The sequence below is a fragment of the Neodiprion fabricii genome, chromosome 3, assembly GCF_021155785.1.
Source record: "Neodiprion fabricii isolate iyNeoFabr1 chromosome 3, iyNeoFabr1.1, whole genome shotgun sequence".
NCBI lineage: Eukaryota > Metazoa > Arthropoda > Insecta > Hymenoptera > Diprionidae > Neodiprion > Neodiprion fabricii.
Window position 1 is genome coordinate 12,188,718 of NC_060241.1, and position 16,161 is coordinate 12,204,878.

General features: G+C 41.1%; 2 protein-coding genes across 7 annotated transcripts in view; both read left to right on the top strand.

Annotated features, from left to right (window-relative positions):
• LOC124178533 (glutamate receptor ionotropic, NMDA 2B) overlaps positions 1–16,161 on the top strand; it is a 2,057,245-nt gene that overhangs the window by 934,648 nt on the left and 1,106,436 nt on the right. The gene's annotated exons all lie outside the window — the stretch shown is intronic.
• LOC124178535 lies at positions 8,353–16,157 on the top strand. Of its 6 annotated transcripts, none has more exons than XM_046561969.1 (6): positions 8,353–8,973; positions 10,469–10,540; positions 13,231–13,447; positions 13,629–14,449; positions 15,124–15,293; positions 15,507–16,157. In XM_046561969.1, exons 3-6 carry the CDS (start codon positions 13,246–13,248, stop codon positions 15,547–15,549), a joined length of 1,236 nt encoding a protein of 411 aa, XP_046417925.1. In that variant the 5' UTR covers positions 8,353–8,973; positions 10,469–10,540; positions 13,231–13,245; the 3' UTR covers positions 15,550–16,157. The 6 variants fall into 6 exon arrangements, 5 of the variants coding, with proteins under 5 accessions (XP_046417925.1, XP_046417922.1, XP_046417923.1 ...); XM_046561966.1 differs by having other exon boundaries at positions 8,369–8,973; positions 15,137–15,293; positions 15,507–15,910; XM_046561967.1 differs by lacking the exon at positions 10,469–10,540 and having other exon boundaries at positions 8,369–8,973; positions 15,137–15,293; positions 15,507–15,910.

Here is a 16,161-nt window from a genome sequence, read left to right on the forward strand (position 1 = left end):
GTCCTGGTTCACCTTGAACCCTAGATACCGAACTTCGCTACGACAAAACTCACACTTTTCCGGGTTGATGGTAAGCCCGGCCAACACTATCCGTTCGATAACGCGGGATAGCCATTTTAAGTGCGAACGAAAATCGGTGGTCACTACAATAATGTCGTCGAGATACGCGAAGGCATGCGGCTCCATCTCGGGAGTAATTAATTTGTCTATTAACCGCTGAAAGGTGGTCGGGGCTCCGGTAAGCCCGTATGGCATCCGCACAAACTGAAATAATCCGCGACCTGGAACCGTAAACGCCGTTATTTCGCGACTCTCGCGTGTTAAGGGAATCTGGTGGTAAGCTTGACTCAAATCTATAGTCGAGATGTACTTGGCCGACCGCAATTTATCCAATATCCCGTTCATAAACGGGATCGGGTACGCATCCTTTTTCGAAACGCTATTTACCTTTCTAAAATCCAAACAGAACCGATATTTCCCGTTTGGCTTCTTGACCATCACGATTGGCGTCGACCACGAACTTTGGGAGGGTTCGATCACTCCATCCGCGAGCATACGGTCTACCTCCTCGTTAATAGCTTCCTGCACTTTCGGGGATACGAGATAGTACCGCTGCTTGATCGGGGCGCTTCCCTGCACGTCTATTTTGTGCTCCGCGAGATGAGTGAGACCCAAGTCTCCCGAGACTTTCGGTAATTCTTTCGCTAAGAATTCCTGTAATTCGCGATTCTCGGTATCCCTTAGCTCTACGATACCGCTACAACTTGACACCTCGGTAACGGGGATCGGGTGACCCTCCTCAAATTTTCCCTCGTATTCCGGAATATTCGCGATTCTCCATGATTCGCGCGCGCCGTCAATCGAAAAGCCAAATTTTCGCACGAAATCCATGCCCAGAACGCAATCTCCAACTAAGGTGGGGATAATCCGCAACGAAAACTTATGCGCGACACCCAGCAACGTTATCGGCAGCTCTACTTCTCCGGTTATTGATTCTACCGATCCATTCGCCAATACGACACTCGAACAGCTGGGTGATTTTACCGGTCGCCCGTACTCTAGCGCAATTTGGTGTCCGATCGTACCGAGAAATGTTCGCGATGAACCGGTGTCTAACAACGCGCTGACCCATGTGCCCCCGATACACACCCGCAAAAACCAGCGTTGACCGAACTCCATGGTCTGCATCGGAAAACACGTCGCGATTTCCCCCTCGACGCCACGCAATGCCGTGGTGTCTTCCACTCGGGGCGCCGCGCCGACACTTAGCGAGGCTGCCCTCCCTGGTTTCCCGAACACCGCGGACAATTCGTCGAATAGACGCCGTCGTACCCGCAATGGTAGCAAAAGGTTCGCAAGGGGTCCGGACAGCGACTGAATCGGTGACCAGGACGATGACAATTCATACATAATTTTTCGTCCCACACCTTGTCGCCACGAAATTGGTCGGCCCGGGACACGCCAGGGGCCGGCTGGTTAACCGAGGGGGCCGCTCCCCTCCTTGGTCCTCGCGCGGGTCGCCTCGGCGAGGTCGGCCTCGTTGCAGCCGGGCTTCCGCCACTTGGCTGTGCGCCGCTAGATTTACCCCTCTGGGTCGCCACCGCCATCGCCTTCAACAATTTCTCCTCGAGCCCTTTCACCTGGGCCGCGAGTAGCTTCTCGATCGTCTGCGCTACGGTTGACTCGACCCCTGCTTCGGTAATCGCGGCTAATCCAGGTTCGCCTCGAGCCGCCGCGGTTTTGGTCCGGCACGCTAATTCGCTAATAAAGGACTCTTTCGGCGTGGGCGGGGGGCGGTATTCGCGAGATAACGCGAGGTTTCTCTCCCGCTCTGTGGCGAGATAGATCAATTCGCTCCACGTACGAATTTCCCTTCGACGGAGGACTTCGCGAATTTCGGGACGCATGTTCTCAAAAGCCAGGTCTAATTGCTGTTCCATAGTGTACGGACGCGGCATCCGTCTCAACAACCCTCGAACACAGGAAAGATATTCTGTAACTGACTCTACTGGTCCCTGAGTCCGTTACCTAGCCTGGTCCTCCACGCGACTTCCGACTGTCCCGTCCCCGAACCACAAACGTAATGCCGCGCGAAACTCATCGTACGTGACCCAGCTGTCCCGTTCGCAACGCAACCATTCCAAGGCTACGCCCGAGAAGATCATCGTGAGCGAACTCAACACTTCGTTCTCGCTCAATTCCGACAAACTACGCCACTCTTCCAATCGCGTCAAGAAATCCTCGACGCTCGGCTCGCCAATCCCAGAGAACTTGAGGTTCCACCCTCGCAGGGCCCTCGGGATGTCACGTATTGTTTCCCGGTTACGCGATTCGATATTTGAATCCCGGGTACAGGTCGGCCGGGCAGCGGTCGCCATATCGCAAGGAATTGTTGCGGGATCGACCGGTAACGACCGGAATTCGACCCGCGAAGCTGGTGGCCCCGCGACTAGCCGGGTAGAATCCACGATGGGTTCTTCGAGCCCGTGTCGGTGCCCCTGGATCGGGGAGGCCTCTCCCCAGTGCCCCTGGACTCCGCTAGCCATTGAAAACGGAATCGAGTGGAAGGGTATTCGCGTCGGAACCTGGTACGCAGTCGGTCGCGAGGTGCTTCCATACACCGCCGAGGTGGTGATAGCCGCCGAGGTGACGGCTACGCTCACCACCGTACTCGTCGTCGCTACCGTGGTTAGCCGGGTCGCGATGGTAATATTCACGGGCTCTAACAGCCGCGAATCGCTAGCCCTTCGGGGCTGTTCCCTCACCGGTTCCGTAACGGTCGCTAATTCGGCCAACCCCGCGAAGACATCCTCGTCCTCTGGTTCCCAGGTGACCGTCAAATCCCCGCGCTCACGCAAGAGGTGTCGTACGTACCGGTCACGACGCACCAGTAGGCTACCGGTGGAATTTACCCTCGCGGTCACTAACGCCAACTCGAGCTCATCGCTCGTCATGTCATACAACCACGCGCCAATGAGTACTTCCGCCATGTTGACTTTACCCGCGAAAATGAAGAGCAGAAATGAAGGTAAAAGCACGCACAAAAAAAGAAAAGGATGAAAGTGAAAGCACGCCCAAAAAAAAAGAAAGGGACAGTTATTAAAGTACAAGCACGCAAAATCAAACTGTTCGATTCAAAAGACAAAAGCCGTAGGTAGAGTCTGAACGCAAGCAAGGGTATCCAATCTGGACCCCTCGTATTAGTGAAATCACCGCTAATATTTTAATGATACATTATTTGCGAAACAAAAGCGCCAGCAAAGGAAATATTGCACATAAAATGAAACAAAACCACAAAAGAAAACAACAAACCAAAAACAAAAGACGAGCTGAAAGAAAAAAAAACAAAAAAGAAAAGAAAAGAAAAGAGAGAAAAGAAAAAAAAATATATTGTCGCGTCAGTAACAAACACAAGAAAAAAATAATCTTTGACCGCAATGCTAAAAGCCGTCGTTGAACACACAACAAAAAAACAACAAAAAAAAATAATTCCGAAACCGCAGAAGACAGTGAAAAACAAAAAGAAATTCGAAATCAAAAATAATAACAAAAGAAAATAAAATATGACACAATCAAGAGATAGGCGATAATGGCAGGCGATTTTATTCCTATTATTAGAGAGGGGAGGTACGAATATACGTGGTATACTTTCTAGTCACCCGGTATATTCGTCAACTCGTAGCCTGAGTCGTAAATCGCAAATTTTCGATGTTATTCGCCACCCTTTGTATACAATTTTATTTCCTCGCTACGTATTCACACCTGTCCCGCTGTGCTCCAAACGTCAACACGCTTGACCGCAGTGTCTCGCGACCTCTCTCCCCCGAATTCTCCGAACGCTGTTGTTTGGTTCCGCGCGCGCTAGCCGTTGCTAAGTCGAAATTTCCGAAACGCGCAACGCTACTATCTTTCTTGGAAATTCACAGCGGAAATTTCGCGAAGGCCCCACGTTGGGCGCCAATTTGTGACGTGGATTTTTCTGCACCTCGGTTACTCGGAGCAAATAACCGGGAACTTACCGCGTGCACAATAATTTGGCGTCCACGATGTACCCTGGATCTAAAACAATGTCGCAAAGTTGTTGTTGGGCGCCTGGCGTGATTAACACGCCTCGAAATCGGTAATGCGAGATACCGCGACCATATACTCGATAGCTCAGTACCGCGGAGAGGGGAGGGGTAAATTTTGGGTAGAGAGAGATGTAACACAATTCAGCCAACGCGTGGTTTGGCTAATTCACTATAAAATTTCAATAATATATTTCTCGACAGCGATATTACAAAAAAAATAAAAATAAAAATAAAAAAATAAAAACAATCATACGACTGCGCAGGTCGTCCTTCGCGATTTCAAATACAATGGTTTAAATTTTATCCAAAAGAAATAAGCAAGGAAGAAACAACAAAATAAAAAAAAATATGAATAAATCGAGGAGACCTCTACGGCCTACGTGCGCTAGTCGCCGTCTTAATAATAACCTCGACTCGCAAAAACCAAAAACACAATCGGACTCGATGCGCTGCTCGCGATCGGCCTCAGCTACGACGCTACTCGTCACTTAATTATAAACCGCTAAACACAGAAAGAAAGAAAAACGTAATCTAGATCATACTCGACGCGCTAATCGCAATTCTGATTAAAGCTAGCTGGTATCTCATTTCTACGGGCGCTAGTCGCCACTTTGCTGATGCACAATAATGCCTAAACTAAATCAAAAAGGACGTGCCTCGACGCACTAACCGCGACCAAATTAATCATTCCAGAAAGCTGTTCTAATCGCGCGAGTGTATCGCGTATTATGACGCATCCGAGCTCAAGTCGTAGTCTCCATTCCCGCTAAGTTCACCACCCTTTTTACGTACGCAGACTCGACCAGACCCTGTGCAGCGGAATTTGGCCACACTCAATTTCACTCCGAAATTGTTCCCCACGCGAAACCGTGACTCTACGCGTTATCGCGAAAACTCAGGCTACGGTCATCCTCAAGGAGATCGGCAAACAGATTTCGAGCGCTACTCTAACTCTAAAATTTCGTGGGCCGACCGTTTATCGGTGTGCCAATTTAACTGGCGCTCGAAATATGCCCGCAAAGAATTATAAGCGCTTACCGCTCCGCAGCCACACGAGGAATTCTCCTACTCCCGTCTCTGCCATTTCGCACACACAAATCTCTTTTTCTTTTTTCTTTTTTTTCAATTTGACGCAACTCAACCGTCGCGAACTGTCGCCAGGACTCAAGTGTCGAGTCCTGCAAATCGGAGCCGCAATTCGAACATGCCCCGAACATAGGCACCGTCCATAGTCAAAATTTTCCCGATCGCATTGGGGTTCTCGTTACGCAATTCTTACAATCTAGCGTATCGCTATCGTTGAATTCCGCTGTCGCGGGGTGTTGATTGGCTGGCCAGTCTCGGGTACCCCGTAGCTTGGCAGTGGCGTGGTGATGACTTCGCGAGGGCACCTGTCGTCAGTTGGGCGACGGAAGGGGGGGGGGGGGGGGCTACGGCTCGCCGGCCACCAACGGGAATCTCGTCCGCCTTGGATTCCCTCCCGGCAGAGCTCTCCGTTGACGCTCTCTCCGTAGCCTCGTGCGAGGCCCTCCTTTCGTCGCGATCCGCCGCGATTGCGATCCAGTAACGTCGTTCTGACTTGCTGCCGATCCCCTGTCCGAAGCCGCATTTACTCGCCACCAAAAAAAATAAACAAAAATCCTGAAAAGTCTTATTCGCTTAACCGGCGATGGTCCCCTCTTAGAGTCTCGGATGCGTGACTGTTGTCCTGGCGCTCTTTTTCGAAATGAGCCGCGGTCTACTCCGCGTGCTCCCTAAGTCTGTGGTCCGTCTAGAGTTCGGGGAGCCGTGTGGAACGCGCAGTAAAACTGCCACGTTACAATATATATATATATATATATATATATATTATATATATTGTATATATTATCACATATATACTAGGGGGGCTTCGCCCCTTGCCTCTTTCGCGCCTACCCCCATTTTTGGGTTAGGTTGAGAGGGGAGAGTAAAGGTGGTGAAAGGTCAGATTTTTGTAGGTATAGGGATGTGTATGGGGTATTCCACGCTAAATCGACCACTTTTGAACCCGACCCCTTTCTATTTGGCTGGAAGTTTTTGATCCTTTTCTATTCTATGAAAAACGTTTCTCAGAACTTTTTTACCGAACCGTTATGTCCGGCGTATCACCACACGTCTTTTTTATCTCGTTACTCCCCAATAAACACACACCAGTATAAATTTCGTATATGAAACGTCGAAGTCGTTTAATAATGGTATAAGTATAAAATTCAACCGTATCACATATACTGTAATATTTCGGATGGATATTATTCGTATGATTACTCTGTTTATTATGCGTATTTCATTATACAGAAGTTTAAAATACGTATTATTATAGCAAAAGCAACGTATAGTATATTTGTTCATTATTCGTACGAAAATCGTTTAAAACTTATATGTTTAACGATGTTGGTACTCCATCTTTCAACGTTTTATCAGAATCGTTTCATTTGAATTTACAAATTACGAGCTATTAACGTTCACGAAATTCGTTTATGATTTTGGTAATCACAACATATAATATTCATTCATGACACAACTGCCAGCAACTTTAATTAGACGTTTATCATACTTCCTATTCACCATTGCACAGCAGTATATTGATTGTTTTATGAACGTATATCTTCGACTATTATAATGTACGTTTTATTGGTATTTCTGATCTACGCGTGATAGACGTTTATGAAATTCATTTTCAATCTTGGTGTCTACAACATCTATATATATATATATTAGGGTGTGTCGAAAATGAACTTTTTTTTTTTCTTCGCTCCTACCACTCAAAACTTTAGGTTTTGACATTAAAGAGGTCCTCGTTCAAGGAGGGCGCTGTAGCTTGAAGTTTAGAAGTCGCTCAACGAGGATTTAGGTTTCCCATCTAATTAACACGTAAAAAATATTGTTTTTCGTTCAAAATGATGTCAGGCAACCATAAAATTGGCGATGTCTGTATTTCTTGGCTTATTTGAAAGCATGACTCATCCCCTAAACGATGATAGGTCGTTTTTCGACTTACCTTGTTCCAATTTTTTTTTACGCCACTTTTCGACCACAATAGTCACTTTTTCAAGTTTACAAAGTCTCCAAGGTATCAATGAGTCCAAAATGAATTGCTACAAGTATTGATTCTTGATTCGAATATAAATAACCAATTCTAAAAATTGGTAAATTCCGTATCTTCAATTTTATTCAAAAAACCATGTTTATTTTGAGAAATTTTGTATGTTTCACTAATTTTTGGAATTGGTTATTTATATTCGAATCAAGAATCAATACTTGTAGCAATTCATTTTGAACTCATTGATACATTGGAGACTTTGTAAACTTGAAAAAGTGACTATTGTGGTCGAAAAGTGGCGTAAAAAAAATTGGTACAAGGTAAGTCGAAAAACGACCTATCATCGTTTAGGGGATGAGTCATGCTTTCAAATAAGCCAAGAAGCACAGAAATCGCCAATTTTTTGGATGCCTGACATCATTTTGAACGAAAAACAATATTTTTTACGTGTTAATTAGATGGGAAACCTAAATCCTCGTTGAGCGACTTCTAAACTTCAAGCTACAGCGCCCTCCTTGAACGAGGACCTCTTTAATGTCAAAACCTAAAGTTTTGAGTGGTAGGAGCGAAGAAAAAAAAAAGTTCATTTTCGACACACCCTAATATATATATATATATATATATATATATATATATATATTGTACATTCATCATACAACTACCAGCAACCCCAATTAAGCGCTTAATTATTGCGGTTTTCCACTATTGCACAGAAATATATTCATCGTTTGATGAACGTATTTTTTCAACGATTATTGTTCACGTTTTACTGCTACTTGTGATCTACGTTCAATAACCGTTTATGAAATTTATTCAATATCGGACTATTTTCAAGATACATTGAATTGTATAATATGTATATTTGATCAAATGGGTTCATACTTGTTTTACTTCAACACGATTGAGGAAAATTCAACGTTGAGTACAATATTCAGATTATGAACGCACTTTTAGTATTCATGTATGCGGAACCGCCTGATGCCAAGCGGTGGCCAAATCAGTTGATTATCTTATAATTAGTTTCCGAAAAATGGACTTTAATTACCCGTTATTTTGATGCCAATATTATGTGGTAACTAAAGCTGAACACTGATCTTGTATTCATTTACCGGTGCATGGAACATAGATATAACCAATAAAAGGAAGAGAATAAAGAAGTGTCCGAAACGTGAATAATTTCGTACCAAGAATAATAATTTATTGTACATTTTTATAATTATTTCACAATATTGGTTATCATATTATAATATATTAAATCTCATTATTTGGCACGAATTACGTCAAGACTTCAATATCTTGTATGAGTACTTGCTAAAACAAGCGTTCATCATATCCTGTCGCATTTTTAACGTCGTTTGTACGTTTATTTTTCGCGCTATTTTATCGGAGTTCTGTGCGTTATACATTGTGTCACTACTGATATATTATTCTCCTGCTCTGGTGCGTCAGCGTCGGTAACGCTGCAAGCTAGAGTAAGAGCGCAATAATTATATGTAGAGACAGAACTTATCCCATGGACCGCGCATTCATACAGTAAGTGTAAGTATAGCGAGTGGTAAGACAAGGACAGCTCGGAATAACACGGGCATATATGGCAAAGTTGATTCCCTTTTGGGCACGATCTCTCTGTCGCTCTTGCGTCTCCTCTATCTTTGTCTTTGTCTGGGAGCCTATATTCATCCCCACCCTTGCAACTGGCCTCAGGCGCTGGTTATGGCGTTATTCGTCAACCGAATGCGGAGGTGCTCGGATCGATCGGTGATCGTGTAGCAAAAAAGGTGAGAAGCTATTGTTAATCTGCGGCCTAGACGGAAGAAGCAAATTCGTCATTAAATAACGCTGGTAAGTACAACTACATATTTTTCCAAATATGGTGGTATTTTGTCTTAATACATCGAGCATTCTTGGTTGAAAAAATAATGTGTTTTGCAACTCAAATTCTGTCTCTTCTGTATTTTTTTCTTTCCTTTCTTTTCTTTCTTCAAAAGAAACTATGTGTAATGTTCTGCGTCTTTTTCTCTAAACCAAACGATGTACCATAAAAATATGGAATAGTTTATTGTTTATTATATAACGTTCATGAATATTTTTGAACTGTTTTTAAACGTTATTTATATGTGTTAAGTTTACTATGATACGTATATTATAGGTTAATTATATTAGTTCTTGTCGAATTTGAGGAAAACTTCATGTTAATAATCATCCCATGTGATCATGCGGTTATTAGTAACTTTTGCTCTGTATTGTTTGAAATCGGTTTCGTGTTTATTATTTTTTTAGATACCGTTTCAACATATCTATAACATACATATGAACTCGTAGCATCTTCCAAAGTAACAAAGTATAGTAATACAGCCACGTAAATATTTCTGTGCCATCGAAATCACAGAAATATTATTTTGACAATATTTTTTATTTTCTTTTCCCTTCAATTGAAAATAACAATTATTATCCATCAGAAGAAGACGGTCATGTTAGACAATAGAGACAATAGAGAAGATCCGTAGCAATAAAGCTTTTTCACCAGTTAGTGCAACAACTTATATAGAGGTTTATTAAAAATTATGTATTTTGATCCAAAATTCTGTTTTGTGTATATTTTCTTGGATTTGGGCTGAATAAATATTAAAAAGGGATTTGCACCTGAATAATTTTGTAAACACTGGTAAAAATAGTGGTCATCTACCCATCAAACGTATATAATACGCAGGAAATTCGTAACAAGTAATTTTATTCCATTGGATTTGACTTTGATCTTTACCGATAAACGTATAGTATACTCATGATTTACGTTCAGTAGTAGGCGTCATGATATACTATTCGAAAAGTATTAGAATATAAGCAGGACATCGGCCCAGAATTGGTTCAACGTTAAACTACGATCTTGTTTAATTTGTAGTAACAATAAATAGCGATACATAGAACTATAAGTACTATAGAATAATAATATTAGTAACAGTACTATCTAGTCCTGAAATATATCACGATTCCTACTACTGAACGTAAATCATGAGTATACTATGCGTTTATCGGTAAATGTCAGAGTCAAATCCAATAGAATGAAACTACTCATTACCTGCGTATTATATACGTTCGATGGGTAGCTGACCACGTTTTTTATTCGTGTTTACAAAATTGTTCGGCTACAAATGCCTTTTTAATATTTATTTAGCCCAAATCCAAGAAAATATACACGAAACAGCATTTTTGATCAAATTACTTAATTTTCAATAAAATTTTATATAAATTGTTGCGCTAACTCGTGTAAAAGCTTTATTGCTATGAATCTTCTGTATTGACTCACGTACTACGTTCATTAGGTTCATTTAACTTTTAGTTTTCAGAGTGGTGTGCGGATATTTACGACAAATAAGGCAAGCACGTTAAAGCGTACATCATTTCTTGTCTGGTGTGTATTATTATTTAGTTTTATAACATGCCTCATGATTTAAAAGTTCTGAGTAAACGACATTTGCGTCGCAAAACAGCTATAAATACTCGTAAAGTATTACTGAGTATTGCAGGCAATAATTGTGCACTCGAGCACCTTACGAAATCACAATTAAAAGATGCTAGTCATGAACATGTGTCTTGTATCGGAGAATATGTGCACTCTATAGATAGCGATTATGATGTTGATCATATCCATCAAAGTAATGAACAGAATGAAGAAAACTCTAATTCGAACCGCGATAATAAAGATTTCAAAGACATCGAAAGTGACATAGATAGCATCAAAGCTACGTTGTACAGTTCTGAAGATAATTCAAGTTCCGTCAGCGATGAAGTGCATTTAGATGATGAAACGAACTTTGTTGAAAATTTGCGCGACTGGGCATCTTCAAATAACATCACACATAACGCGATCGATCAATTGCTAGCATTATTGAAACCAGCACATCCTATCTTACCCTTAAGTGCTAGGACTCTACTTCACACGTCACGACGTATTGAAACGTTAAATTTAGACAACGGAGAAATGTGTTATTTCGGTTTGGAGAAATGCTTGAGACAAAAACTCGAGTCAGGTCTCAAAAAAGGACTGTCACCTGAACATACGTTGCGAGTTGATTTTAATATTGATGGGATTCCCGTTTATAAAAGTAGCGGAACATCATTTTGGCCAATTTTGGGACGCAGTATTTCAATGATCGATGATAGCCCATTTGTAATTGGTGTTTATTATGGTACGGGTAAACCGATGCCACTATCTTCATATTTACGAGATTTAATTAAAGAAACGTCACGTTTAAGCACCAATGGTTTTGAGTTTAATGGCACCAAATACTTTGTCAGAGTTGGTTTATTCGCGTGTGACGCGCCCGCGAGATCTATGTTGAAAATGTGTTTAGGACATTCGGGTAAGGATGCTTGCGAGAGGTGTAAGATTCGCGCAGTTCATCTCAACCGTAAACTGTGTTATCCATGTGACACCGAATTCCAGAAGCGAAAAGATAGTGATTTTGTTGCACCTAGTGAAAACGATCGTCACGTTAAAGGACGTTCGCCTCTTTTAGATCTTTACGTGGGACTAGTCTCCCAATTTCCTTTAGATCCCATGCATTTAATCTACCTGGGAATTTTGAAGAGGTTGCTCCTTAAATACTGGGTCGAGGGTTCACGTGATTGCAAATTGTCTAAGGATATTTTGTTAGAAATTGAACGTATAATGAAACTATTGGCGCGATATGTTCCGGCAGAGTTTCCTCGAAAGCCCCGTGGATTTTTGGATTTGCATCGATGGAAAGCGACAGAATTTAGATTTTTCTTGTTATATTCCGGCCCTGTTGTAATGCGGGATGTGCTAGATCGAAAAAAGTACAAACATTTTTTATTATTGTCTGCCGCCGTGTATATTCTATCGAATACAGCCTTGTTCTCGCGTTTTCGAAACATCGCGCAAGATATGATCGAAAAATTCGTTACTCAAGGTGCTAAGATATACGGACAAAACTTTGTCGTATATAATGTACATTCGCTGCTGCATGTCATAGACGACGTAGAACGATTTGGCCCATTAGAAGAATACAGTTGCTTTGTGTATGAAAATCATTTGGGCCATTTGAAACGACTTATTCGATCGAAACGCTTGCCGCTGCAGCAGCTGAGTAATCGACTTGAAGAACTAAGTTCTATTCGTAAAACTAATTGTCAGGAAAAATTTATTCCTAAACCCAAATTTATTGGAAATTCTCGTGAATGTCAGGCTCTGGAAACGAAAAAATTCAAAATATCAATAAAAAGGCCGGATAATGTAGTAGCTTGTGGGACAGAAATATTAGTGATCAAATCAATCCTTTTCATTGCCGGAGAATATAGAATTATAGGTACTCCGTTCAAGTACAAGCGAGACCTTTATCAGAAACCTATTAAATCTTCCAAACTAGGGATTTTTTTCGTAAGAAGTTTCAACGTAGCGAAATCTTATCGCGTCGATGATATATTACATAAATTCGTCTGTCTTCCATTTAAAGATGGTTTCGCAGTAACTCCGATACTACACGAAATGAAATAAAATTTTTATTTTTTGTTAAACATCTCAACGAAACGAGCTCTCGACAAAAAACAGATGATGAACCTACGATTCTCGGCAATGTGTACGAGGAAGAGGGATTCGTTCAAGACATGTATAGTATGTCTATGTCTACCTCGCACACATTCCCGAGAATCGTAGGTTCATTATCTCTTTTATATTAAAAGTTTGCTTCAATTGAGATGTTTAGCAAAAAATAACATTATCGTATACCTATTACCATATACCGTATATGCCGAGTCTAATTTACCTAGTAGTCCAATATACCCAACTCTACCATATGTTCATAACATCACTTTTGAGCTGATTTATTATAGTTTTGTACGTCACATTGACGTTCAAGTATTGGTTAGACATGCGTTCCCAAAATCTTCATAATGTTTCATGATCGATTCATCTTTTAACTTATATACTACCTTGCATATTCCTATGTTGATGTCCTAATTAAAAACTTTTAAACTGGCACTTTTTGCTCAGAGTGGAATAAAAGTGCTTGAATTTTGATCAAATATAAATTTATACACCAGACTAGAGAATATGATACATTTAACGATGTTTTTACTCAGTCGTGCTGCAGAACTATGTATGCGGTGATTGAATTCTTGGTTGGCGAAGATAGAGAATGCGCATTGGTACCAGTTCTTTGGCTGGTCGAAAACAACACCCAATGTTACTGGCCACGGACAAAAACTGAAGATCATTTTACAAAACTTGTAAAATCAAAGGCTGCCTATGAAAAAACATGGCCAAAGTTTGCCATTCACAAAGTACTGCATACCGGAGGTGATTATTGGAACGTAGAACTTTTTTTTACAATTGTATACGGATTGAATGTTTCAATCATATTAATTTTCACTTGGATAAGAGTTACGACGATATATTTTGATCATATTGTACATTTGTGATTAATTTTGCTAATCAATGAGCATTCGGTATTGATTGATATTCCTTGATTAACTAACAGATGACTACCACGACACCGAAGCAACGATGGCGCGCCTACTGGAGCTGGGCACGTCCGATGAATCCGGAATAATTCGCAACATCGCTAAAAAATCCACTGTAATACCTCAGCAAGATATTACCAATGACGTGGACGAGAATGAAGCTACGAACAGTGATGATGTCGAACCTGAGCCGCAAAAGAAAAAACGTAAACACAAAACCGACAAGAAGAAGGCTAAAAATCGACACGTTAGTAACAAAAAAAAAAAAACGAAGCGTTCTCGTGAAAGTTCAAGTAGTTTAGGTTACACCTCTTCAGCTGACGAGAATTTGCCACCGTCCGAAGTCGATGAATCGACTTCTAACCGTAATAAGAATACTCGCTACATTAACTCAGCCAAAGGATCTACCAAAAATCAGACACCAAAGAAAAACTTGGCCCACAAGATCGTACAGCACCAGTATAATGATAATTCCCATGAGTCACCGAATCAGTTGTCTGGATATGAAACATCAAATAGAAACATTTCTAGTAGGATCATCAGGTCTACCACGCAATATGACTTATCAAGATCCTTTTCACAACTTGAACCTTCAACCCCGACCACATCACGCGAACAGAATACCTTTGAAGAAAAAACTCTGCAGTATTTAGAACACATTAAATCCTACACTGAACAAAACCATCTGCTACTACGTAAAATCTTCTCAAAACAGAAGGAAGTCAGCATCGACGTAACAAAGAAACCAGCCGAATTCCCAAAACTTCCTCTTAACTCCATGGAAGACTTCTCCAACCTCGAAAATATCCTGAAATCCGAAGAGCATCGAACTTATTTAGTGAGTAGACCTTGCAATCATATTCAAAATATGTATGTCATGACATACGGATAGGTACTAATACCGAGCGTATTCTTCAATGAGGGCCAACCCCCTCCCTAGCGCAAACCAACACAGGCACATGAGGCTCGGCCGGGAGGGGATAGAATGCCAGTGGCCATGTTAGTCTCCACTCGACCGAACTTCACGTACGCGTCATGTGCCTGAGTTGGCTTAGCACTAGGGAGGGGGTTGTCTCTCATTGAAGAATACGCTCGGTATGTGTTGACTGCAAAGGAATAATGAAAATTACTACAGGCATACAGAATTGCGGTTCGTAACGTTTTAACCCTCTCGGACCGTATGTTGCTTCTACGCAACACGCACTTTGAGGCTTCATAAAACTGTATCGGTCGCAAGGTCAGGGTTCTAACTGCATAGTTCCATTAAGCAAGGTCAGATGGCCTTATAGATACTCCTAAACCCTGAGGTAAACTGCTTTCACCCATCGAAATATCAATATGGTGAGAGATTTTCATTCAACATGAAATCGGTCTCGGTCTGATCGAGAGGGTTAACGTTAAAAAATGCTGAAAAAATATTAGGAATCGACAATCTCCAACTAGTCAAAATTGTTATCGATGTTGATAACAGTAAGAATATTTTGAATTCAATTCGACATTCATTCATTTTAGTATTTTGTTGCAGACCGGGAAACTGGCTTCTGTTGGAGGGACAAGCGGTCGCCAATGTGTGTTGGCTATAATGAGGTCACTACTCACAAACGAATTAGCGATGCAATTCAATTGGGCAGGGAGGGACAAAGTCCCATTTCAAAAGACATTGACAATGGAAACTGTTTACGGTAATGAATAATTCATGAAATTTTCGAGAAACAGTTATTACTTGGATTTATCGTGTGAAAACAATATTATTCACACATTATTATTCAAATTATGCAAACTGTTAACTTTTTTCCCAATATATTCGAGATTCATCACAATTTACATTGAAATTATTCCTTATCAGTTATCAATATCGTGATATTGTACCTTCCTTTTGATGTATTTTTTCTCAGAGGCTGTGAAACAAACCTTTCTTGGCAAGAAGGAAATTGGTGATGCAACCGAAACCAGTGTTTCGTGTGCCGTGAAAGACTGGTTAAAACTAGCTCGATCACGGCATACCTATGTACGAAAGAAGGGCTAAGAAACTGTGGTAAACGTCAACTAATTTTAAAAACAGTCATATAAAAGTACAAATCATACAGGCATATAAATATTTCTGATATAAGTGTAATATTCTTAGCGTTTTCTGTTAGTTGTAACTACCGTGAAGACGAAAGTATAGTGTAGGTTGAGCTGTGTCTATGAGCTACAAGATGTACCTTTTTTTTTGATAAATGAGTATTTATAGATATAAGATATTTGTGTAACGTTCTAACAAAGATATAATAAAATCGATTCACATATATAAACTAAATTCGTACGCTTTCTAACTCAACCCAGACTTGTTTCTAGCTAACGTGAAATGATCTTCCTCTATAGCAGTGTACTATATACGCTTTCAATTACACATCCAAGATACGTTATGTATTCAAGTCTAGAGGTCCAATTAAAAACGTTTTTTAACACTGTATAATATTCGTTTAGACATAAATAATGAAAGATTAAAGCGTCATTAACAGAAAACATTTTGTCACGTTAGTTAAACGGACATTGTCAACACATTTT